General features: G+C 52.7%; 1 protein-coding gene across 1 annotated transcript in view; it reads left to right on the top strand.

Annotated features, from left to right (window-relative positions):
• AJAP1 (adherens junctions associated protein 1) overlaps positions 1-19802 on the top strand; it is a 56956-nt gene extending 37154 nt beyond the window's left edge. Inside the window, exons 3-5 of the mRNA XM_060141992.1 lie at positions 15378-15465; positions 17715-17957; positions 19730-19802. Of these exons, the coding sequence (XP_059997975.1) occupies positions 15378-15465; positions 17715-17957; positions 19730-19802 (404 nt within the window). The remainder of the gene's footprint in view (positions 1-15377; positions 15466-17714; positions 17958-19729) is intronic.
• The last annotated feature ends 6228 nt before the right edge of the window (positions 19803-26030 follow it).

Below are 26030 nucleotides of genomic sequence, written 5' to 3'. Positions count from 1 at the left end.
ACGGCTGCCTGGCTCGGAGCCTGGGACCCTGTGCTCCAGATGCTCTGGGCGGGTTTGTCGTGGACAGGAATCCCGGACAGCTCTTCTCTGGCTTTTTAATCTCCAAAGCAGAAGCTTGTCCCAGCCAAGATTAGGCAACAAAGATCGTCCCCCCTGGATCAGCGATTCCCACATTGAGTTCCTTGTCTCCATCCGCAAACGTTCGTTGACAGCCGAGGGTGCAGCAGCAAGTGAGCGGAAGCAGCAGAACCACACGACGGGGTGCGTGCTCCTCTCCTGCGCCCACGTTCTGTGGAGCTCCATGGGTACTTAGTTTCCTCAGCATCTGGGGAAGGCTGGGTTAAACCAGCTTTCTGAAATCGGCTTCTTTTGCGGAGGATGCTCGAACCTGTGCATCACAGATCTCTAGGAGGGGCCTAAGCTGCACGCACAGAATTCTTATTTTTTTTGAACCCGGAGAAGAGCCTTTGGGGAGGCAGGGTGGTCCCTTCAGGTGGGCTGCCTTAAGGAAGTCCACGGCCCCCTCCTTCACCCTTCTCTCTACCAAGCAAATCCAACCAATCCTCCCAGGTCCTCACCCTTCATCCTGTGTGTCAGAGCCTGGCGTTCATGAAGGGAGAGCCTGAGGCTCATGTATAAGGAGTTGTCGGGGACGTGACCACAGTGAATAAGTCTGCGAGCATCAGATGCCGCATCTCAGATGACTGGTTCTCTGAGCTCTGGACTGGAAACAACCACACCCCTCAGGGAGCTGTAATCCCGCGCATCACTCCTGCCACAAGGCCTCCCAGGAAGTCCCACTCTGACCTTCACCCATGCAGTTCCTCCTCTTTCCCAGGAAGAACCATCCCCTTCCCTCTTCACCTAGTGTATCAGCTAGCCATGGCTCTAGAGATGCCACATAACAAACAGCACCAAACCTCAGGGAATGCAACCATACCAGGAAATTCCTGGGGTTCGTGCACATGGCTGGGGTTGCTCTGTCTGCTGATCTGGGCTGGCTTCCATCCCAGGATTGAGGCTGTCAGCTCTGCTCCACCTGTGTCCCATCCCCCAGTGGTGTCCTGGGCATATTCCCATGGCAACAATAACATGCAAAGGAGCCAGCCTCGCACATAAACCCATGTCCAGGGCTTCCCTGGTGGCGCAGTGGTTGAGAGTCCGCCTGCCGATGCAGGGGACGCGGGTTCGTGCCCCGCTCCAGGAGGATCCCACATGCCGTGGAGCGGCTGGGCCCGTGAGCCATGGCTGCTGAGCCTGCGCGTCCGGAGCCTGTGCTCTGCAACGGGAGAGGCCACAACAGTGAGAGGCCCGTGTACCGCAAAAAAAATAAATAAACCCATGTCCAGCCTTGCACATAAACCCATGTCCAGCCTCTGCTGCATCACTGGCCCAGCCCAGAGGAGAGCTGGGGCAGGTCACCATATCAGGGGCTGGGGGTGACAGGAGCACTCCAAGTGACAAAGATGGAGGGAGGGAGGAACACTTGGGGCCACCATGGTGACATCACAGCCAGGGGACTAGTCTGAGGGTCTCAGTCTCTTGGGGACCCTTTCTGTGCCTTCCTGGATTGGCTCATAATAGGCCCTCACGGTACCTCTTGTCATTGGAGCCTTTGTCACAGAACAATGCACCGTTATTTCTGAGTGTGTTGGGTGGCACTTGCCCCCTCGGTCTCTGACTGCAGTGTGCACAGGGTGGGGACACACCTGCTTTTGTCCCCAGCTGCAACTTAGTGTCTAGCCCAGTGCCTGCGCACAGTAGGTCCTCAATAAAGAGCCCCTGAATGTACATGTGTCACTTCCCTATCTAGCAGGGACCGTCTGCAGATGAGGTGTCACCCTTCAATCCTGTCTCATTGGGGGACGTTCAGGGCCTGCGTGGGACCAGGGAAATGATGGGTGGCCGTCTGAGGTCCTGCAGGCAAAGCACAGAGTCGTGGCCCAATCCCGCCTCGCTCATCAAAGGGCACATCACGTGCCACTGCTTGATGACAGCGTTCCCCCAGCCCCCGACGGCCTGAGCGCAGAAGGCGTTCTCATGAGTGACCCTGGAGGATACAGGAATCAGCAGGCAGCTTCCATCTGAAATCATGTTCTCAGAGCCAAGCCCCAGACACGCTCTTTCCTGTACCTGAGACCCTGGGCCAGGAGCAGCGGCGGCACCTGCACTGCAGGGGGCACCAGGCTAGTGGGTCATCCGCAACCTTCAGAGCAATTCCGAAGGTAGGAAGCTCGAAGCTCCAGAGCTGAGGTCGGAATGCAAGTCCAGCCAGGTCCAAACGTGGTGGAGTTCATTATTACACCTGTCGCTGTCCCATGATTGTCTTTACCTGTGACACACCGACCTGCGAGGGGTCTTCTGCCTGAGATTGCTGAATCCCCCTCCAGTACTCAGCCGGCATCCCAGAATCACTCACTCTGTCCTTCGCCTGGTATCTGCCTGTTGACTGCGGAGCCACGCTTAGGTCTGCTCCTCTCGGATGGAGCCATCAGACAGGCGTGTGTGCCCTGGGCCACGGTCAACACGCTGAAACATCACTGAAAATGGAGAGGGGACAAGGTCACACACCACAGGGAGGTAAATACCCCACAGTCTGGGCCCTCATCTGTCTGATTTGGAGAGGTGTCTGGGGCACAGGGAATGTGTTCTAAAAGAGAGCCTTAAATAAAAAGATTAGTGGAACTAAAGCCTCTAGGACTGGACGGTGAGTGGGAACCAGGCTGTGGTATCTCTGAACATCCTGGGGCTTTTATTTATTTATTTATTGAAGTATAGTTGATTTACAATGTTGTGTTAGTTTCAGGTGTACAGCAAAGTGTATATATATATATATATATATATAATCTTTTTCAGATTCTTTTCCCTTATAGGTTATTACAAAATATTGAGTAGAGTTCCCTGTGCTATACAGTAGGTCCTTGTTGGTTATCTCTTTTATGTATAGTAGCGTGTGTATGTTAATCCCAAACTCCTAATTTATCCCTCCCACCTTTCCCGGCGCCCTGGGGCTTTCTGGTGCGGATGCAGCGCTGGTCCTCCTGTTTATTTGGGGCACGTTTGTAGGGAGTCTGTTCTGGGCCACGCTCTGAGCCGGCAGGCCCAGCCCTCTCCTGTAGCAGGAAGGCAGCCTGAGCCTCTGCCCAGACTCCGAGGTCACGATCACCAGGATGTGTGCCACTATCCTCCACACACCTTCTGTGCGCCACCTCCTGGTCCGGAGCCCTGGCAGCGCAGGTCTGCAAAATGGGAACGTGCAGGTGGCATCGTGAGGGTGGCTCCGGGGGGTAGGTGGGCAGGCCTCACTCTTTGCCTAGAGGTTTGAGCCATTCACCGTTCTATGGGCTAAATATAGACTCCGTCCTGATGGTGGGTGCTGGTTCTGATGGCGAGTAATCTAGTCACAGACTTTGCAGCTGACACGTGGGACCCAGAGCTCCAGCTGCCGGGGGCCCAGGACCATGCCTCTCTGACAGCAGAAGGTCCTGTGCTCTCGGAAGCGCTGGCTGGTGGGGCACCGTGTGTGTCCCTCCACTGCCCCCTGCCCCCCACCCCGCCGCGCCACCTCTCCTTAGCATCAGGCAATACCACTGGCTGTCCCCCGCAAGACGCCCCTCCCCAGCCTGCCATCCTTTGTTGAAATATTCAAATGCTGTTGGGAGTTCTGCGAAGGAAATGGGTCATTTCCATTTTGGCTACTGAGCTCAAAGCTGAGTATCAGCTGCTTCTGTTCTTCAATGGGATGAGCAACGAATTCAGCGTGTGTGTGCGCGCGCGTGTGAGTGTGCAGGCCCTGTGTGCGTGTGCACGTGTGTACCTATATGAGCCTCCACGTTCTGGGGGGGATCAGCAAACAACACGGGAGAGGTGGGGACGGTGACACACTTAAGACGCCCCGATGTGCACACTGCCTGGAAGTTCAGGACTCCATCCCCTCTGCGTGGTTTGCATTTCCCTCGGGGACTGGCCTTTTTGCCAGAAACAATGCTGCCGTTAATGAGCAGATCTGACCCCCATGTCCGGGGTGGCCAGGGCCCCAGGCTGGGGACCCATTTTTTGGGCCCCCTTCAGCCCTGGTTGCTGCTGCCCACTGAATCGGAGACCAACTGAGCAGCCAGATGGATGGGGCCTGGCTTCCATGGGTGACCCACGTGCATAGCCATTAAATCCAGTTCAGAAACCCTCCCGAGCCTTTGCCACTTGCTGAAAGGTGCGACCCTATGGCTCTACCCTCTGACCCATGTGGTCATGCAGTAGGAGAGGCACATGAGAAAAGGGTGGGCAGGGTAACAGAAGTCACCCCTCACTCTCTCTAGCTGCCCACCCACCCCTCCAGTCATGCCACATGCACTCTGGTGCTGTCCCCTAGGGCAGGGGTCCCAAACTTTCCCATAAAGGGCTACACAGAAAATATTTTAGGCTTTTGGGCCACACCACTCAACTCTGCCTTTGTAGCACAAAGGCAGCCTTAGACAACATGTAAATGAATGGATGTGGCTTTGTGCCAATAAAACTTTATTTACAATGTCAGTCAGTGGGCAGAATGTGGCCCAGTTTTCTGACCTCTGCTCCAAGGCCTTGCTACGCTGAATGTAGCATCAGCGGCCCCAGGAGCAGGTGAGATGCAGGATCTCAGCCCCTTGGGTGGGAGGCCGGCTGAGTCAGGATCTGCATTTAACACCATCTCCAGAGGGAATTTGTTGCCATAGGGGAGAGAAGAAGCAGGGCTGTCCAGGACCAGCCTCACAGTTGCACAAGGAGGATGCCTGCCCTTAAGGAGAGAGCAGTTAATGACTGCCTGTATCCCCCGAATAAACCTTCCCTGGGATCTTTTTGCAGATGAGGAAACTGAGGCAAAGCGAGTGTGTCCGTGTCCTGGGGCACAGGCTGGGGGTATAAAGTTATACAAATGTGTTCTCAAAGGTCTGGAGCCCAGGAGCCAATGGCAAGGTGTCTTCAGGGCTGCGCTCCCTCCAGAGGATCCAGGGAGGATCCTCCTTGTTGCTCCAGCTCTAGGTGCCTGCAGTCCCTCGGCTTATGGCCGCATCCCTCTGGCCTCTGCTTCCATCTTCACGTGGATTTCTTCCCTGTTCTCTCTGTGTCCTCTTCTCCTGTATGCCTTATAAGGGATAACCAGGCATTGCTTTGAGGGCCCGCCCTGGATCTAGGATAACATCATCTCCAGATCCTTAAGTAATTCATTAAATCTGTAAAGACCCGATTTCCAAATAAGGTTTTATTCTGAGGTTCTGGGCGGACGTGGATTCTGGGGGGACACTGTTCAATCCACTACAGAGAGACCAAATCACGTGTCCCAGTGTCGGCTGTCTTGAGACTGGTGAAGTGTGCGGTTAAGACCGTGCCTCTGAGTGCACGGCCACCTCCCCGTGTGATGGCCCAGTCGGGGGACTGGCTGAAGGGTGTAGGGTGAGGGAGGCAAAAGAAAGAAAAGGAGACTGTGGCTCTGGAGTCAGCTGTGAGGGGATCGAGATTTTACAAATGCAGGGGAGGCTCTGGGCCTCCCGACCCTAAGTGACCCCCTGGCGTGCCTGAGTGTCACAAGGCTCAGAAGGTGTAGTAGCTTCCTGGGGCCCCCATGATACTGTCTCACAGCCTGGGGGTGTTTAAACAGCAGAGTTTATCCTCTCACTGTTCTGGAGGCCGGAAGTTGAGGCCAGTGTTGGCAGGGCCGTGCTCCCTCTGAAGGAGCTGGGGAAGCATCCGTCCTGGGCTCTCTCCTGGCTTGTGGCAGCATCACTCCGGTCTCCTCCCTGTGTGTGTCTGTGTCCAAATTTCCCCTGTTGACAAGGACTCCAGTCATACTGGATTAGGGGCCACCCTCCTCCAGCATGACCGCATCTTAACGAATTACAGCTGCAACGACCCTATTTCCAAACAAGGTCATGTTCTAGGGCAGTGGGGATCAGGGCTTCAACATCTGCATTTGGAGTGGGGGGACACATATGGGAGGACACATATTGCTCCCATAACGTGGAGCAAACCCTGCTGCTTGTGAGTGGGGTCTCCCAAGCTCTCTGTGCCCCGCACCCCACCCTCCCTAAGATCCCAGGTCTGAATGGGCAGAGCTTGCCCTTCAGGTTGAGGAGGGACAGAGCTGGGATTTGGCTGAGAAGACGGTGCTGAGAAGAGTGAAGGTAGCTGGATGCATCCGCTGGGGTCTAGATTTGGCTGCCGTGTGACCGTGGTAGGCCTCAGTCTCCCTCCGTCTCCTCATCTGCAGCACTGGGTTCTCAAGTTCAAGTCTCCAAAGCAAAGGAAGTTCTCAACTGAGGAACTTGCCCCCAGATGTGGCCAACCCAGGGATGGGACAGCGTTAGTTGAGGCTAATGTCAGGAGACGTTATCCAACGTCAAGTCCCTTTTGGAGGCTGCAGAGAGCAGAGTGCATGTCATCATCCCAGGACCATGGTTCCACGGCCACTGGCCAGTGCATGCAGAGAAAGGACAGCGGTGCTCCAGTGGGCTATTCAGGGGAGCAGCTAAAGCACAGGCCCGAAGAAAGCCTGCTTGGGTTCGAGTCCCGTGTTTGCTGAGTCTCGGCTGTGTGTGCATAAAGGGTTAAGCTTGCTCAAAGGAAATTTCTTTTTTTTTTAATTTATTTATTTTAATTTATTAGTTTTGGCTGTGTTGGGTCTTCATTGCTGCACGCAGGCTTTCTCTATTTGCGGCGGTGGGGGGAGGCTGCTCTTCGTTGCGGTGCGCGGGCTTCTCCTTGTGGTGGCTTCTCTTGTTGCCAAGCACAGGCTCTAGGCACACAGGCTTCAGTAGATGCAGCACGTGGGCTCAGTAGTTGCGGCTCGTGGGCTCTAGAGCGCAGGCTCAGTAGTTGTGGCACACGGGCTTAGTTGCTCCATGGTATGTGGGATCTTCCCAGAGCAGGGCTCGAACCCACGTCCCCTGCATTAGCAGGCAGATTCTTAACCACCGCCACCAGGGAAGCCCTCAAAGGAAATTTCTTGACCCCACCTCCTGGGAGGTCACCTCTCAACCCTTGGAATGTCCTGCCTGATAAGAGGGTCTTTGTTTACCTGGGACCTTGGACAGGGCACACAGTCTATGCTAATAAGGGGATTTACGGTGGGGGCCTTGGGCTACTGTGTCAGCTGACCTCTGGACGGGCTGGAAACCAAGGCCAGCCACATGTGGGAAGTCAGCCATGTGGACGTGACCAAGCGCCAGCCAAGAATCTGGACAGCCAGGCTCAGGGGATCTTCACTGGCCAGCCATACCCCAGGCATGTTGTCACCGTGGTCACTGGGAGGAATCAGTGCTGTCCATGCCTCCACTGGCAGGATGACTGGAAGCTCCTGGTCTCTCCTGGACTCTTCCCATTGCTGACTTTAATCTGTAGCCTTTAACTGTAATAAACCGTACCTGGAGTATAACAGCTTTGTTCAATGCTGTGGGTCCTTCTAGGGAATTATTGAACCTGAGAGTGGCCTTGGAGACCTCCCAGGCTGCACTGTGCAACCTCCCTGTGGAAACGGGGAGCATTTTTGTGCCCACTTCATGCGGTGGTGCTGAGCTACATGTGAACTAATTCATTGAGAACCAGGGGTGGCATCACTGCCAACAAGAGTCACTTCACTGCATGGATTGGCTCGGTGGCCCATGAGTCAGTCCTGCACCCCTGCCCTTAGCCCCATCCCTGCTATTAGTGAGGATGGGGCTGGAGGGAGAAGAGGGGTCATACCAGGGAAAGGACCATATTTCTCACATCACAGCCACAGAGGGTGTCATCTCCGGATGTGTCTGACCCACCAACCTCATGCTACCTCAATGATGGTGTCCGGGGAAGTCAGTTCAGATGGTGCGACGTGGGTTTGAGGAGTGGACACCCGTTTCTTGTTGTTCATGCATTTCTCCTGTTAGCAGACAGCCTCAGCACCTTTGATGTTTGGGTCCAGATCTTTCTTTCTTATGGGGCCATCCTGTGCATTGTAGGATGTCTGCCGGCATCTTTGATCTCTACCCACTAGATGCCAGTGGGACCACCCCCATCCCCTGTGCCTTCTGACATGTTCAGACATCTCTGGCTGAGGACCATGGTGGCAGCCTGGCTCTGAGGTCCTTATGGGGTGATTCCTTGAGGTGTCAGCCCAGCTGTTTCCTGGGTGAGCCTGTGTTCTCTCCACTGACGTCCTGCCCTAGGCTGGAGGGACTTCCAATGGGTCGACACATCATCTCAGCAGAGTCTTGGCTTCAAGCATGTCCATCACTCACCCCGTGGAAGGCTCTTCAGGGTCACTCCAAAAATGGTGTCTTCGTGACCCCGCCACCAAGCAGGTGTCCTTGTATTTCTGTGAACGCCCCAGTTTTAGAAGGTACATTTTCCCTCAACAGCCTGCCCCCCACCCCCCAGGTGGCCGACTGCCTCAGAAAGAGCCCCTCATCCTTGGGGTGCCTCTTCCTCAAGAAAATGGGGCCGGCCTCTCGCCTGTCCCGCCATGGATGCTGAGAGCTTCACCATGTTCCCAGAGACCATTTGTCAAAGACGTCCTGTGCAGTCAGCATTTTGCAGTGTTTGTGGAAAAGGAATGGTCTCTTTGCAGTGGAATTGGCATTGCTGTCACCTGTCACTGTCATCACTGTCACCTGTCCAACCCCTGGAGACAGACATTCTTGGATGCATTTGTCAATGGGTCTTTGTTTCCATAATGCAGGCGCACAAGAGCCCTGCTTTGTACATGAGCCACTATAAACCCAGAAATGCCATCTCTTTGCCTCAATTCCAGGCTCTTGTTCCTCCCTCCATCCAAGGGTACCTACCACCAGATGAGCCCACGCCACCCCTCCAGGACTAGAGGGAAGGTCCTGCAGTGGTTGGTTCCTCACATGGACAGTTAATTCGGCTCCATTTAGTAAGAAATTCATCCAGACCAGAGATGGATTACCAATTTCCCCATCAGTCTTCAGGGCCTGATCTTATTACAAACCACCACAAATATAACCGTAAAAGCCCTATTGATTGATGCAGCGCTTGGTAATCCATCTGTCGTCATCCATTATTCTGGGTATAACTTTTCATTATCTGCATGGCAGCTGATTCCTAGCACATTAGTATACAGTGGCAATTACCAGGAGCAGAAAGAACCCCTGAATTAGCAGGAACAATCACACCTGTCAGGACAGGGAAGCAAGACTCCCCACACAGCTTGCTCTGTGCTCTGGAACCATGTCTGAATGGCAAAGAGTTTGAAGATTAATTCAGTATTGACCTTGGAAGGTGGAGAGGAGAAAGTGGGTTGTCTTTTCCCCTTTCTAAGGTCTAGAGTGCACGTTCCCTTAACGTATCCACCTTGTCAACCCAATCACAGCCCACCCAACAGCTGGCACAAGGCTGTCTGAGGATGGCCTTGCCCAGGATCAGTAAGGCTTATGGCACAGATGTTCCTGTCTGGGTTATTTAATGAGCACCAAAGACCTGACCAGAGGGAACAACTGGTGTGCGTGTTGAAGGTGTGAGTGTTGAGAGAAATCATTCAAGAAGAAGAGAAGTTCGGAGGATGCCGTCTTAAGAACAGTCCCATTTGTGGCAGGGCAAGCCCTGTCCGTAGACCAGTGGGTAAGGTCTCTCTCAATGCAAGGATTCTATGATCTGAACATTTTTTTAAATAAATTTTTATTGGAGCATAGTTGATTTACAATGTTGTGTTAGTTTCTGCTGTACAGCAAAGTGAGTCAGTTATACATATATGTATATCCACTCTTTTTTAGATTCTTTTCCCATATAGGTCATTACAGAGTACAGAGTAGAAGTTCCCTGTGCTCTACAGTAAGTCCTTACTGTGTTTTACACAATGATGTTTCTTTTCAACCTTAATGGAAAAATTGAGATAGACACATAACTGAATTATTTCTGAGGGCCATTGGAGGGGCTCATTTGGTAAGATTCTCACTGATCTTCACTCTCCAAAAAATCAAGAATCCTGTTATTAAGTATCACACAGAGTGATCTATTCTCAAGCTGGCTTCACATGGACATACCCAGTAGGGCGAAACTGCCCACTGCTGGTTGTTACGGACCCACTTGATAAGACAGAGGCTTGGCTGTCTTTGAAATTACCTTGACAGTGGCCAGTGAAGGTCTCAGAAGACTGTAGACCTTTGATTGTAGAGCAGGAAGGTTCTACAGAACCAAAAGTTGGGAGTTTGAGTCCCGACTTCAGCCAACCATTCAAAATAGATTCTATACTTCTATTCAGTTGATCAGCCACACCACCTTCAGCTATTCACCTAAATCAGGGTCTGCAAACTATAGCCCATGAGCCAAATCTGGCCATTGCTTGTTTTTGTGAATAAAGTGTTATTGGCACACAGCTATGCTTATTGGTGTGCCTATGACCCACGGCTTCTCTTACGCAGGGTTGAGAAGTTGCAACAGAAACCATACTACCCGCAAAGCCTAAAATATTTACTATCTGGCGCTTCATGTCAAGGTTTGCCTACCCGGGATCCACACAAACTTAAGGGACTTACAAAGATGGGGAAACAACTTCTGGCATTTGGGGAGGCCTGAAGGATAGGACAGATGCTTGACACACTACCCAACTTCTCATGAGTGGTTCTATTATCTTCTTAGGAGTGACCTCCCAAAGAGAGGAAAAGGATGAGACATCCCTACGGGGTTTCCATCTTCCAATCTGCTTCCTACAAATATCGTTCTTACCACATGAAGACCCGGTCCTTGTTCAACCATCATGACTGTGGGGTCTGTGGGGTCTTCTTGTAGCCATCGATTCCTTATGTCTGGGGCCCAGTGACCCATCAAAACACATGGGCCAGGAGTGGAAGCACAAGGCTGTTTGTTTGCTTTGCAAGAAAAGTACGTGAGGAGCAGTAAGGAGTTTGCCTCTAACCAGTTTTGTTACCAAGAATGTGGTTACAGATTTGTTCGTCTGTAGTTCGATGTTTGATTTTTCCCTGGAACTCCAGTGTAGAGAATTGCCTTGTGTCCTGGCTCTGCAGGATAGGCAGTGGATTAAATTGATCATGGGTGTGAAGACAGGCGTAGAGAAGTCTTTCTAGAGAGCATAGCTGTTATATTATTCTTGTATTTCTGCCCAGATGATCCTAGCTGGTTATTAACCTACATATCATTTTTTTTCCAAATTTTAACTTGGCAAGTCCTATGGAGAAATTTCACACAGAAGGCAGGAGGAGGACCTCCAGAACAAGGCAGATATTGGAATTATGTCATTACCTTTCTCCCTGCTCCCCTAGTTTTTTACTCTCTACTTTTCAGGTATCAATTTAATAATATGCCACACAGCTACTCTTGTAAGGTACTGTGTCAGGCATTATGTGTGTGGTGGGGCGGGCATGTAGGGGTGGATATAAAGATGGTGAAGATTTGGCTCTTTCTTAAGGGCCTCAAAGGTTCATGAGAACCTCAGGCAAAGGGCTGGTCTTCTATTCTTGCAGTTGTCAGTGAGGGGGTCCCTTGAGCCAACTGTCTTCTGCTCTGGGCCTCAGTTTCTTTCATCCACCAGAAGGAGAGAATCAATGCTTTCCCATCCTCACCCACAGAGGGAGTGGGAGAGAATTAAACATCTAAGATACAGCTGTTCATGGAACACTTCCCTTCCAAGGACTTTGGTCACTGCAAATACTCAACTCAACAGAAGAATTCCCTGGGTAACATGATGTGAGGTCAAAAATCTGGTGATGGCCTGGGGCCTTCTCTGGCCCTGCAGACATTAGAGCATGGACCACAGAGTGCCCTGCTCTTCCAAGGGAACTCTCAGTGCCTCTAGCTGGGCTTGGCCTGAATTTGGACAAATCCCTACTACTCCTGTCGGCTCATTCCCATTCAGTGTGCTCGTTTACACTCCATAGATGTTGATTGTTCCGACCTAGAAGATGGCATGTTTAGCCCAAGAAACAATGGTTTAGTTCTTGCCATGGAGTTTGGGGGTGTGACCTGCCAAGATGGCTGAGAGGCTTTTGGAATGAGCCTGGAGCACTCCTTAAGAGATCGATCCATGGAAGGGGTGGTTAGGCTCAAGCACCAGCCTCCATAATTTAGAAGATTATTCTCCTCAAGAATATAGAGGGTAGAGGTGCCAGCCTCTCTCTTGGAAGATGCAAGGACCCCAGATCAAAGCCCAAACTGAGATGAGCAAAGTCTGAGCTCAAAATCATACAATACTACTGCTCTTAGTATGGGCTTTGGGACCAGCACATTCTATATGACCCAAGGAATTTACACAAGCTTGCCCAGATGATTTTCACTTCCATAATTTATGATGATTGTATCTGCCTCTGAGGGTTGTTGCCAGGAATAAATGGGATAACACACACCTGACAATTGCTAATACTTGTTGAGCATACTTGTGATCACCATCATCACTACCAACATCAATATGATCACGATCACCTTCATTATCACCATCAGTATCACCACCATCATCACTACCACCACCATTACCATCACCATTTCCATCATCACTATCAGCAACAGCACCATCACCATTATCATCATCACCATCAGCAACATCATCACCACTTTCATCATTATAATCACTATCAGTATTGTCATTGCCATCATCATCACCATCGTCACCACCATCAACCATCATCACCACCACCATCATCACCATCATCACCACCATCAACCATCATCACCACCATTATCATCACCATCATCACCACCATCAAGCATCATCACCATCATCACCATCACCATCATCACCACAATCAACCATCATCACCATCATCATCACCACCACCATCATCACCATCATCACCATCATCACCATCACCATCATCATCATCATCATCACCATCAACCCATCACCACCATCATCATCACCATCATCACCACCATCAAGCATCATCACCATCATCACCATCACCATCATCACCACCATCAACCATCATCACCATCACCATCATCACCATCATCACCATCATCACCACCATCAACCATCATCACCACCACCATCATCACCACCATCAACCATCATCACCACCACCATCATCACCATCGTCACCACCATCAACCATCATCACCATCATCATCATCACCATCATCACCACCATCAACCATCATCACCATCATCATCACCACCACCATCATCACCATCATCACCATCATCACCACTTTCTCAACATCACCACTATCACCAACTCCATCATCAATATCACCATCAGCAACAGCACCATCACCATTATCATCATCACCACTTTCATTATCATCATAATAATCATCACCACCATCATCAACATCACTACCATCATCATCACCATCACCATCACCATCATCAGCCTCCTTCTCATCACAGGAAGCACAGACACAGGATGAGCACGTACTCTTCGTGACAGCATGGCCATCTCTTGACTGGACCAGAAGGATTGTGTAGATGGAGGGTGAGGGAAGACCGAGCAGGCATCTTTCCTGGTTGTCCGTTAAACTGGACATCCATTTCAACCTCCCTCTGCCGACAAAGTCTGAGTTGGGTCTCAGGGAAGCTGGTGAATACATAGAGATTACTGAGGCAGCTGGGCACTTCATGGTGAGATTGAGGGTGGTCCCTATTGGCATAACTAGCTTTCAGCCCCACTGGCAAGCTGATTTGGCAGTCCTAGAGGGAAGGCAAGCCGGCTCAGAAATTTATAGTACATGCCACATATTGGGCACAAGTGCATGGGAAGCCATTGGCCAGAAGCAACAGTGAACATTGCCACTTAAAAAAATGTGCACCGGAGAATCTGTTCCTGAGGGTGGACACCATGGCTGAGTTAGTCAAAACTGTCACTGACTGGCATGCAATAGGTGCTCAGTAAATTATTCTTGAATCAATGCATAAAAGAATGAATGAAGGGAGGCCCATGGCATTCATGGATTTTTCTCGTTTTCCAAGTGGTGCCTATCCTGCGGACTCAGGAAGGGAATTCCTTGGGACAAACAGAAATAGCCTGGAAGAGAGGCCGCCAGGAAGAGAAGGCTTGTTTTCTGGTCATGCCAACTTTGAATCATTTATTAACAATTCCCCCCATGAGGATCATATTCGGTAGAGACGTAACACCTGTTTGTGAGACTGTGTCCTTGAGAGACCGCCAGAAGAATCTTACACTCTGAAACCCTCCACACTGGACCATGCACATGCGGTGTTCTCACCCCAGGACACGCCGGGTTCTCAAGTGTGATGGGTAGGCCTCTGCACATGGATGTCTGGAGTGGAGAGAGACAGACGCTCAAATGGCGGAGGTGAAAGAACATGGGGAGTCAGCACTCCCAGGAGGCAGGGTGCTGCCACTTGCAGGGGTCTCTGCAGAGCCCCTCACAGCCTTTAGCCCCCAGCTCCTCAGGCGTGGTTCTTGCTGACGGGAGGAGGGTGGGGCCAGAGCCCTGGACCTTTCAAGTGTCCCTCACTGACCAGCAGATTCAACCCTAGTGTCCACGTCCCAGAAAGGATGTAACAGATGAATTGTCAGGAAACTAGCCAGGGAGGGGACCAGAGGTGTTATCGGCCTGTCTTTTCTCTCTCCCTCTGCATCTGTGGTTGATGAAAGATGATACAGGAGGAGGGGGGCAGAGGAGAGAATTCCTGTCCTCTACCATCCTGGTCCTCGTGTGGGGTTTGCAGACAGCTCTCGGTCAGGGCTCTGGCTGCTTCTGGAGTGGCCAGTCCTGCTGTCCCTGTCCTGCCATTTCCCCTGTCCCCTCCCCCCACCACGTATATACACACACAAGTGGAGACGGAGCCGCGAGGCCAGACTGCAGATCCTCTTCTGGGACTTCGGGAAGCATCTGCGGCTGGGCCTGGATCTTTTATTCCCTGGAAGCTCATCTGGCAGTGAACCTCTTGGAAAGTGTTCTAGAAAGGGGAAGATGCTCCCCAGTGATCCAAGTGCCTGAGTCTATAAGGGTGTCAACATACATGTCTCTCTTCCCCACCTTCCCAGTAAATCCTGGGCCATCCTGGCTCCTCCTGGGTCTGGCCAAACTCTGCTCCCACTTGCAGGCCAGCTGCCCTGGTGCCCAGACTTGAGGAGCAGAACTTACCCAGGTTGGGAGGAGAGAAAGGAGGGGTGACAGTGCTTACCTGTGCCAGGTGAAGGGCTCGGCAGGTGCAAGAAAGGACACAGCTGCCCAGGGGCCGGGTCATAGCTCAGGGACTGAGAGAGGCCAGGCTGGGGCTTCCCTTCCTGGGCTCCAGGTGAGAGCAGCCCCGGTACCCACAGCATGTGGCAGGCCCTGTCAACGTGGGCCCCCTGCCAGGGTGTGTGCACAAGATGGGACCCGGGATTCAGAGCCGGGTTGATGGGACAGGTCGCCACACCCCCCTTCCTGGGCCCCTTCATCTCATGCCCCTGGTTTCATTGCCCCCCTCCCCCTTTCTCTGTTTCCAGGTTTGGCGGTCCATCAGATCATCACCATCACCGTCTCCCTCATCATGGTCATAGCTGCTCTGATTACAACTCTTGTCTTAAAAAACTGGTAAGGATCCTCGGCCCTTCTGGCCTGGAAACGGGGATCAGTAGGGGTCCCCGGGGAAGCACGCACAGAAAAGTCCTTACTTTTCAAACGCGATCTCGGTTCACAGCCCAGGGAATTGTTTCTCTGTTTGGGATGGAGAACAGCATGCAGCTCCTGATCCGCTAAACCCCGCTCACCTTTGCCCCGGGCAACTTGGCTGGCTGGTGAGGGTGTCGCTCCCTGACACTGCCCTTCTGGTGGCTTTCTCTGCAGCAGGACACGAGCCCGGCCTCCTTGACTTAGTTCCTCAGGCAGCAGGTGTCCTGTTCCCAAAGCCCATCCCTTGGATCCCAGTGCACCTTTGAATGTCACCCTCCCAGCGCAGTTTATCCTTATTTCCCACCAGCAGCCTGGGTGGGGTCCCTGCCTGCCCCTCCTTGTCCTGGGCTGTCCTGGTCTCTTTCTCCTGCCTTCTTCTCACAGCCGTTCTGTGTCTGCTGAACTAGGTTACTGCTTTGCTCCAGGCGGCCTGTCTTTGCCTATTTCCTCCTGGAAATTGGCCTACTTTGAGGTTGGCCTTGGCTGGGTGTACACACCTGCTACACCCCTGGGAAAATCAGGGAGCTTCTGGCTAACCCTGCTGCTCGCATGCCTCCCAGGCCCCTGTCTGCCTGCAGTCACTCCTCCAGCAAACGAGGCTCCTGTTAACATCAAAGCTGAACGGCCCTTGTAGAGTCATACGCCCAAATCACCCCCTGCTGACCAGTGGTAGGAAGTCAGACAGGCTGATGGGAGGGAGCTGCCCTCCCATCCTTCTGTTACCTGCAGCCTCCAGGTAACAGAAATGCATGGAAATGCAAGAGAAAGCCAGTCTCCAGGATTAGAGAGGGTGGGGAGGGGAGTGGCATCACCCAGAACAGACCAGCGAGGCCTTGACGCTCCTGATGGCCGGCAGTCCCAGGACCCGGGGCATTTTCTGGGGCAGATGACAAGGATAACTGTGAGCTCCCAACAGGGCATCTTGGGCAAGGCTGGCTGTCCAGAGAAGGGGCTCCGGAGCCCTGGACCACAGGGATGTTTAGCGGGTCCAGTCCCGCTGGCCATCTTGGTGAGGGAAAGCCCCTCCCCCAGAGGAGTCCTCGGACTTTGTGACTTTGTAATAGGCAGGCAAGCTTCCTCTTGGTTTGCCCACACTTTTGGGTTTACAGCAAACCCTCAAAGAGTCCTTTGGGAAGGACAGCTCAGGGCGGTGGATGAGTGGTTCCATGACCTTGGGGGTGTCCCCTGGCTTTCACATCCATCTTCTTACCTCCATTTATGGGTGGATCTTCCCCACCAGCAATCAGGATTCCTCTCATTGGGAAGACAAGGCAGGAAGTTAACACAATGTATGGGGAGACGGGCTCACATTCCCGCCCCTTGCAGAGCCCCCTCGCTTCGCACAGGCTCTGAGCGTGAAGGGGGGGAAAGGAGGAGAACTGGTGTCCTGATGAGGCGCCCCCCGTCTCCTCCTCTCTTCCCTCCTCTGTGGGGATAGCGCTTCCTTCCATCCTTGTGAACTTGCCCCTCCGGGGGTCGGGAGGGGTCCCTGCGTACCTTCTCCATCAAATCCCTTGGCCAACAAGGGTGGGACCCCCGTGTCTGGTCTACACAGCGTCTGGAAGCCTCTGTGGTCCAGAAGAACAGGGAATTAAGGTGGGTACTTCCCGGGGCACAAAGCACAGTTCTCTCCATCGATCCCGATGGTCCAGTTTCATTTCCGACTTGTGAGCCTGGGCAGAGGAGGGGCTGAGGATAAGGGTTCCCCAGTTTTAACTCTCCCCAAAGATAATTGCATGGTCCATTCCAAATGAACGATGGCCACCCCGACCCGTGCACATGGCTTTCCCCATGGGCACCCATCACAGTTTCCATCCCATCCAGGTGTTCCTGGGGAAACTGAGTCAGCGCCTCTGCCCAAGCTGACATTCTTTGGCCAAACCAGGCCTCCGCTCTCCGATAACACAGGTCAACCCCTTACCTTCTAATCCTCCCAGCAATAATGGCCGCATTTAAAACTCAAATTTTATTTTATTTTTATTTTTTGAAAAAAGAGCTGATCGCTTGATTGTGGTTGATCTTTCTGAAGAGGCCAGGAATTACCATTTAATATTAAATGATGTATAATTCATGCCTGGAGATAAAGGTTCCAAGTGTAAGCGCCGGAGGTGTTTGTGGGTCTCGGCGTCTGCCCATCCCCCCACCCCCACCCTGACTCCTCTCTCCTCCAGCTGCGCCCAGAGCGGGAACCCTCGTAGGAACAGCCACCAGCGGAAGGCAAACCATCAGGAGGAGAGCTGCCAGAACCTGACGGACTTCACGACCGCCCGGGTGCCCAGCAGCCTGGACATCTTCACGGCCTATAACGAAACCCTCCAGTGTTCACACGAGTGTGTCCGGGCGTCTGTGCCCGTGTACACCGACGAGACGCTGCACCCAGCCGGGGAGTACAAATCCACGTTTAACGGGAACCGGTAAGCACAGGCTTGGGCCAGACCCGGCCGCTGTCCCCTCCTGGGGATGCAGGGGCTGTTCATCTGTGTCAGGCGGCCTTCCCATCTCTTTGTGATGGTCCAAGCAAACGCAGGCAGCTAAGTTTGCTGAGATGAGACCAGAGGGGCACAGTAGACGTAAAATGGTGCTAAGACATCCAGCCCCCAGGGTTCACTTCCAGACCCCTGCGCTTGGTGGACGGACTTGTCTTACCCGGCCCTGGATCCCGCATGGCGGAGGCTGAGCGGGCGTTATGGTGCAGAATCCAAAGCCAGCCTCGCAGTCTCAAGCCTCCCAAATGTCAACAAATCACGATCGGTCCCCTCCCCGGTCAATATCTCTGAACCCCCATCGCTAAAATGTCAGCAGCAAATCTCGCAAAGATATCAAATACCAACCAGACTCCCGGTTATTAAACACTCCTTTTTATGAATCATATGTAATCCCTCAAAGAAGACATGCCTCTAAAACCATCCCTGGGAATATTTAAGAAACCCTTGAGTCAGCTTCTGAAGGTTTATCCGGAATTAGATTAAAACATCAATAGCTATTTTTTTTTTAAAGGGAGCACACACTCATGAATCATTTTGTAAATTAAAAGAAAAAAGAATTCTCCGATAACTTAGAGATCTTAGGAAGAAATGAGCAGGACACCAGGCTGACTTGAGGGGCCCACAGTCAGTGGCGGGAGTGGCGGCTGGGGACACTGCCCAAGGTGCCCTACGGGGCTTCTCCCGGAACCCAGGTCGAGGAGACTCGGGGGGACCTTCAGCTGTTGTACCCGTAGCTAATGTCACTTTGTCCTGTCCTGGAGAGCGAGTGGGTGTTCCTTAAACACCTTCTGCTTCTCCTCTCCTTGTGTCTCCACACCAGACTCTGCCGTATTGTCTATCTGAGATGCTCCCTCCCCAGAGGAGGAGGGTGGAGAAACCTCAGAGAGCAGAAACCTCAGGACCATCCTTCTAAATGACTTTGCTTTTACCCGACAGCATTTGGGGAGCTCGTGGGTTGCACTCCAGCCTTCCAGAAGGACGAGTTCACAAAGAATTGGCAAAAGGATTTTCAAACCATTTCACTGAATGCGTGTGTGCCTGTCTGGATGTAAATCCCGGCCAACCAGTGCTTCAGGCTTTGGGGGAAGAGGGGGAAGGGAGTGGATGGGTCTTGGTGTTTCGCTGTGTCTCTCTCTGCCCCTATGTCATAGGAGAGCCCTGTCCACGTGCAGGGTGGGCATAGCTGGCTGGTGTGGAAGCGCTGGATGGAACAGGTTCTTGCCCTGGGGCTGAAGGCGATGCTCTGTTGGGTCTCACTGGCCTTGGAAAATGGTAGCTCGGTCTCAAAGGGGATGAAACACCTGGTGGCAGGGGGGGTGCGCGTTTTAGTCATCAGGCCCTGCCCTCTCTAGAATGTGCAGTAAAGTGGGTAGAATCTCTGCCCTCAGAGGCAGAGACCCTGAGCTTTGCCTTGTCCTGGAAATCAAACGCTGAAATCTGGAGATGGTACCACCGTGGGTCTCAGCACCAGATTCCTCCCATGTGTGGATCCCTCAGGCTGCGTGTCCTCCGAGGCCTTCCAGGGTAGAAGGGAGCCCTGGGCAGCGTGGGGAGGGGAGGCCAGTGGGTCCAGGCCGAGCATCACCTTCCTGGGATTCTTTTCGACTCGAGAAGCCAGTTTTCTGCCACAGGTCTGAGCCGACCTGGTTGTCAGGTGTTATGTACCAGCCCTGGTGAGCCCGTTTTTCTGCTTACTGCAGACCCTCTTCTTCTGATCGGCATCTTATTCCTGTGGCCTTTGTGTCTGAGAAATGGTTTGAAATCTCCTGCTGACTGGCCGAAGGCTTTTTTACCTCCTGGGGGCAGGGCAGACGCCATGTGTCTGTTTTATGGTACGTACCTCTTTTATTGGACCTTGATTGGTTTTCCCTTGACCTCCCCTTTCCCACCCCCGTCTCGCCTCTGGGATAGCTGGGAGCCCTTCTGGACATGGCAGGTGAAATTCCAAGGGCATCACCGTTCTGGATGCAAACCAGAGGGTTGGGATTGTGGTCTCTCTGCTGCACTCGTTAGAAATGCCCCATGTCCTGGTGGAAGGGAGTAACAGACTCAGGAACCCCCTGCTTGGCACCCTGCCCATTTCCGTCAGTGCCGTTCCACCCCCTAGGATGGCCTGTAGGGCAGGGAACACCGGTTCTGGAAACGAGCTACAAGTATACCTCTCATTTCCCGCAATGAGAAGAGCTCAGGGCCCCAGCCAAGTGGGCAGACGTCACGCCTCCATCATCACATCTTTACATGGCGGGGAGAGGTGGGAGAACACAGAGTGGAATTAAAATACAATTTTGAAATATAAGTATAAGAGATAAGAAAGACAATGGTAAAGAAAGAAAGTGAAGAGTTGAGACATCTACTAATTTGAAGCCAGGGACAGGTACCAAAACAGGATGAGTTTTCCACGCTCTGCTGGATAGGAACATTTGGTTTGCTTTCAATGATATTGACTTTGATGCTCACGTTAAATTGCTTTCTTCTGTGCCGAACCTCCCAAACCCGCGCGCTGCTGGGGGAAGAGCATCTCACCCCGTGACTGCACATTCTGGATGCACAGTCAATAGAGGCGACCAGGGTTTTTGGTTTTTTATCATTTTCTCTTCTGATGTTATAGGTTTTTCAAAGGATGACATCTGCTTATCCACAGAGAGCATCTTTTTCCCCCCAGATATTCCTTCTAAGTGTGATGTCAGATCCCTGCCAGGAGTAGGGAACCCAATTTCTAGGCTTATTGATATTTAAAAATTTTTTTTCCTTACTTTTGCTCATCCTCTGATACGGGGACTGAGCGGAAAATGCCCTTGTCAGAGTCAGGGGAGGGCCTGGGGCGAGGGTGGTGTCTTCTTGGGGTGCACATGGGACCCTCAGAGGCTCTGCTTGCAACACTTAGCTGGGGTCCGGGGGGCCCAGCTGCTTTGAGAAGCAGGTGTGAATCAATCCGTTCCTAATCCCAGCCCTAGTGAATTGCATCTTTGCTCCAAATCAAATCTGCCGCCCTCACTTCCTGTCCCAAAGCCAAAATGATCCACTTAGCTCTGTGTTCAGCTGGTGGATGAAGGATTATGATGAGATTAAAAGGGAAAGTGACCCTCCCCACCCAAAGGCCTTTGCCGAGATGTGCAGGTGAGGCAGGTGAGAGGAGGTCTGTCCCCAGCATTCAAGGGCCAGATGCCCTGGGCATGGCTCATCCACAAGAAATTTGTGACTTTGCCTGGATATGATTCCTCATTAAGGCCACGGGTGAGCTCCGTTTGGAGTTCTGACCAGGCCAGCGATGGGGAGCCTGCCCGTTAGCTGCGGAGTTCCTGCCTGCCTGATGAGGCCTCTGCAGGGCGGCCAGGTGGGCACCAGCATCTCTGTAGGGATTTCAAAAATGCATAAACGCATAAGGCATTGACCTGGGAGATGCCAGCCGTGCGCATCAAAGACCTCTGCTCTCTTCCTCCGAGAGCTGCAGGCCTGCGGCCCTGGAGGTGGACATGCCTTCCACTCCAGGTAGCACCAACCTGGGGCGGGGTGGGGACAGTTCCCTAATGGGACATTCACATGGCAGCTCACTGGAGCACTCTTGATGTCTAGAGACTCATTCGGTCTTCTCAGCAGTGCATCTTACAGAGGAAACTGAGGCCCGGCGAGGGGAGGTGACTTGCCTGAGGGCAGGCAGGTTGTAAGTGGTAGGGCCACGTGACCCCAGGTCACCTGGCTCCAGGGCCATGCTCCGACCACAGGTCAGAGAGCCTTGACTGCCATCCCCCGTGGACGCCTCTGCCCCATTCTGTCCCCGGCCCGACCCCAAGTGGGAAGAGGCTTGGGTTGTGGGAGATGAGGGTGGGCTTTCCAGCTGCCTTGGCATCCCTGCTGGGGACACTCAGCCTGACTCTGCAGGGCAGGGGCATTGCAGGTGGGAGGCCAGCCCCCGAGCCTCCAAACGCCTGGGCCGAGGACCTCCTCATTCACATCGGAATATTGGAGCCACCTCCCCGGCTTTAAAAGAAAATCAGACTGGGGGGAAAAGTGCTTTTCTTCACGTCTTTGCTCCAGAAGACCTTCCTGTCCCATTAGCCTGTTTCTGTCTCCAGCAGCATGGGACACAGAAGGATTGGGGTGGGCTCTCCCCACGTGCCACCCTAGATGGCCCCGGGGACCATGTTCTCCAGAAGGTGTCTGGACCCCACTTCCCAGCTCCGCCCGAGGAGCTATTTCAGGACCACCCCCATCTACAGGAGGGGGCACCTCTGTGTTGGAAGAGTTCAACCCACTCACGTGGATCTCAGGTGGGCAGTTTGGGGAGGTGAGAAGAGGCGACGGGACTTACTGGGAGCTTGGCCACGCTCAGACATCGTGCCTGCAGACTCGGGGCAACAGCTGCCTCCAGCCATCTCCTCCCGCAGACACGGACCAGGAAGACCCCGCGAGCAGCCTGGTTAGTCCTTGATAAATGCTTCCACATCCCTTCGCTGTGTCTCGGACGGACTGTTTATCACTCACTGGGAGGAAAGCATTTGGATTCAAAGTATCCCTGATGCTTACAATTAGTGCCTGGACATGAAGATGGAGTGGTGAAGAGCCAGGAAGACGGTTCAGATTTACTGGGGTTCTTATTGTCCCTTAAATAAATAGCAATTAATACTAAAACATTCAATTAAGGTTTAAGAGCCAGCGGAGATATTTATCTCTTGCATAACTGTTAAGCCTCTCCAAATGCATTTTTAATGATGCTACAGCAGTTTGTTGCCGCACCGTCTTGCGTGTGCACGCTAACCCACGCGTACAGCTGGGACCTGAGCCCCGCCCAGTGCTGGGGCTTGTGCACACGGGTGACCCAGCCTAGGCAGAAGTTAAGCCTGTTTGTCTAGATTCAACCTCTACGAGAGATTCCGGCAAACCCTTGCTTCAAACCCCCTCCGTGGTGGAGCCTGATTGAACGCTCTGGACAAGACAAAATGAGGTGGCCTTTCCTGCTCCGAGGAAAGGGACCTTGGACACACACCTTTCATTGGCTCTTGGGCTAATTTCCTGTCATTTTTCACGTAGCGAGTAAACTTCAGGAAACCTCATCAGTGTTCAGATCTTTCCGTCTGCCAAGGCCACTTCATTCCGAACCCAGCCTGACAAGTCATAAAAGCTCTTGCATCTGAAGCAAGTGAGAAATAAATCATGTGTTATTATTATTTTCAAAAACACGCCAAAGATATAACTAATAAAAAAAAAAAACACAAGAAACGCACCTGAGCCTTCCCACTGTGTTCTAAAAAATACATTAACAGAATATCCAGCTTCTGTAAATCAGAGGAACATTTTCTTCAAAGCAACATCCGGACCCTCCTGGAAACCATCCTCTCCCCAAGCTGAGAACCAGCACCAAGGAAACCGGTGGGGAAGGAGCTTTTTTCGGGAAGTGGAGAAACTAACTAGAGGCTCCACGCTCCAGGAGGCCTTGCTGCCTTCTGCCTGCTCTCTTTGTTCTGCAAAAGCTGATGCTGATCTTTAAGCCCAGGACCCCCTGTGTGGTTCGCAGCCCAGGGGTGCCCAGGAGCCGAGCATCCCCTTCTGGGCAGCAGAGGGCACTGGTTTCTCCCAAGTCAGAATTCATCCCGGATCCGATCGCTCAGATCTCTCGGCAGCCACAGCTTTGCTTTCTGGCCCAGAGTCTTGCATGCACACCCTCGCCGGGTACACAACCTCGCCGGTGCCCTTCTCCAAGCAGGACGCACCTCCCCCTCCCACCCCTTCCAGGGTTATTGCCAGGCTGAGAGGCTCTTGCTCTGAGCCTTTGGAGCAGAAAAACCCGAGCCCTCCTCCACGAGCTGAGTAGCAGCCCGGTTTCAGCTGGAATGTAGGGCAGGCCTGGAAGATGGCCAGGTAGCCTCAGACCCCTCCTTCTTCTTGCAGGGGACAGTCACCTCTGCAGGAAGCCAGCACTGCTGTTCCAATGGCAACTCAAGGCGCAGAGTTGGACCCATCGCTCCCTCTCTCTCTCTCTCTCTCTCTCTCTCTCTCTCTCTCTCTCTCTCTCTCTCTCTTTCCTTTTTTTTCATCCTGAGATGCCAGATAGAAGCAGATGCTGGAAGGTTTGGAAGAGGCTTGGCCCCCAGGTGGCCCAGGAGCCCCTCCATCCATCCTCCCAGACAGGCAACATGTGAAGGACATTCCAGGCAGATAAGGGTATAAGGACAAAGCTCCTTTCACAGAGATGCCTCTTCTCTGAGTTTCATCCAGTGTTGATTTTTCTCCCCAGGCCAGGCTCCAAGCTGTCACCTGGGCAAACCTAGGTGGACCTGGCAGGCACCCTGTGACACTTGGGTGATATGTGACATATACATGCTCAGATACAAACTAGTGCAGGTCGTCCTGTGCCTACGGAGCCATAGAACCGATGCTTTAACAGAAATGAAACAGAGAACATGTTTAGGAAAGGAGAGGGTATCCGCAAAGGCCTCCCCAGGGAGGTGACCGTCAGCAGAAACTTGGGGGACTTCAGGTAGGAGATGTGCGATTTGAGGCCAGGGTGCCACCCGGAAGGGGGAGAGGGAGAGGGAGAGGGAGGGATGGGGGGAGAGGGGGCGGGACCTCGTCCTGAAGAATCTGAGGAGACACTGTAGAAGCACTGAAGACTTTTAAGTGGCAGATACTATCTGTTTGGAAAAACCCCTAGGAGACACTAGCCCCAGGGAAGGAGCAGAAGCGGCACCTCCCTTGATCTGTCTGGTTAAGGTCACAAGAAAGGACAGGAGAGCAGCCCCAGGCTACAGTTCTCAAGGAAACCTTCCTTCTTAGGGAAGGAGGCCCTGTGGCTCACAGCCCCACCCTGGACCCTCCTGAGGGTGGAGAGGGGCGTAGTGGTCATCCTGCTGCTGGGACAGCGGGCAGCAGCTCAAGCCGGAGACTGTCCCAGGACTGGGCAAATGGTCACTAGGCCCAGCTTTTGGTGTCCCCATATTTTTTCAATGTATTTTTAAAAATTTTAAAATTGTAGTAAAATATACAGAACATAAAATTGATCATTTTAACTGTTTGTAACAGGACAATTCTCTGGCATTAAGTACATTCACAATTGCTTTGCACAGCCATCACCACCATCCGTCTCCAGAACTCTTCATTTTCCCAAACTGATTTTCTGTCTCCCTTAAACACTAACTCCTCCAGCCTCTAACACCCAGCATTCCACTCTTCATCTCCATGACTACTCTAGGGACCACATATAAGGGGGTATCACATAGGATTTGTCTCCACATTTTTTTAACTTTCAGAAGATTAGAAAGGGGCTTCCCTGGTGGCGCAGTGGTTGAGAGTCCGCCTGCCGATGCAGGGGACACGGGTTCGTGCCCGGTCCTGGAAGATCCCACATGCCGCAGAGCGGCTGGGCCCATGAGCCATGGCCTCTGGGACTGCGCGTGCAGAGCCTGTGCTCCGCAACGGGAGAGGCCACAGCAGTGGAAGGCCCGCGTACCGCAAAAAAAAAAGATTAGAAAACAGACATACAAGAGGGACATTCCTCTCTGTTTTAACCACCTCCCACCCCCAAATCCTAGAAAGCGGAGGGGGCGGGAGGAGCCAGGGCACAGCTGGAATAATGCTGCCGAGAGTGGTCCAGCACACATCTGACGGGATGTCCGTTTCATCACACGCGATGACACCCCTGCTCACAGCAGGGCAGGCCATCCCACAGGAGATGAGTAGATGCCCCATGTTGGTCTCCTGGAGTTGCCCAAACAGGTGTCATTTAGAGGTAAAAGGCAAGGCAAGGTGATGAGCAGGGGCCCTGCCTTCCTCGTCCAGACTGGGAGGGGTCCTGGAGAGGGAATGGGCACTGCCACCCCCTCCCCACGTGGAATAGACTTTGGCATGCCAATGCCCTTGGAGAAGATGACGGAGTCAGTGCTGACCAGATGCTCTCCTGCGGGCTGCAGGTGTGTCCCCCCACCTGGATGCCCTTCAGCCCTCTGTCCTGTCGAGGATCACCCAGGGGGCTTATTTGATTCAGGAGAAAGAACCCTACCCCCTAGT

This window comes from Lagenorhynchus albirostris, chromosome 2, assembly GCF_949774975.1.
Source record: "Lagenorhynchus albirostris chromosome 2, mLagAlb1.1, whole genome shotgun sequence".
Classification (NCBI taxonomy): domain Eukaryota; kingdom Metazoa; phylum Chordata; class Mammalia; order Artiodactyla; family Delphinidae; genus Lagenorhynchus; species Lagenorhynchus albirostris.
The sequence above is the reverse complement of the archived record's forward strand: the minus strand, read 5'-3'. Positions and strand labels throughout refer to the sequence as shown.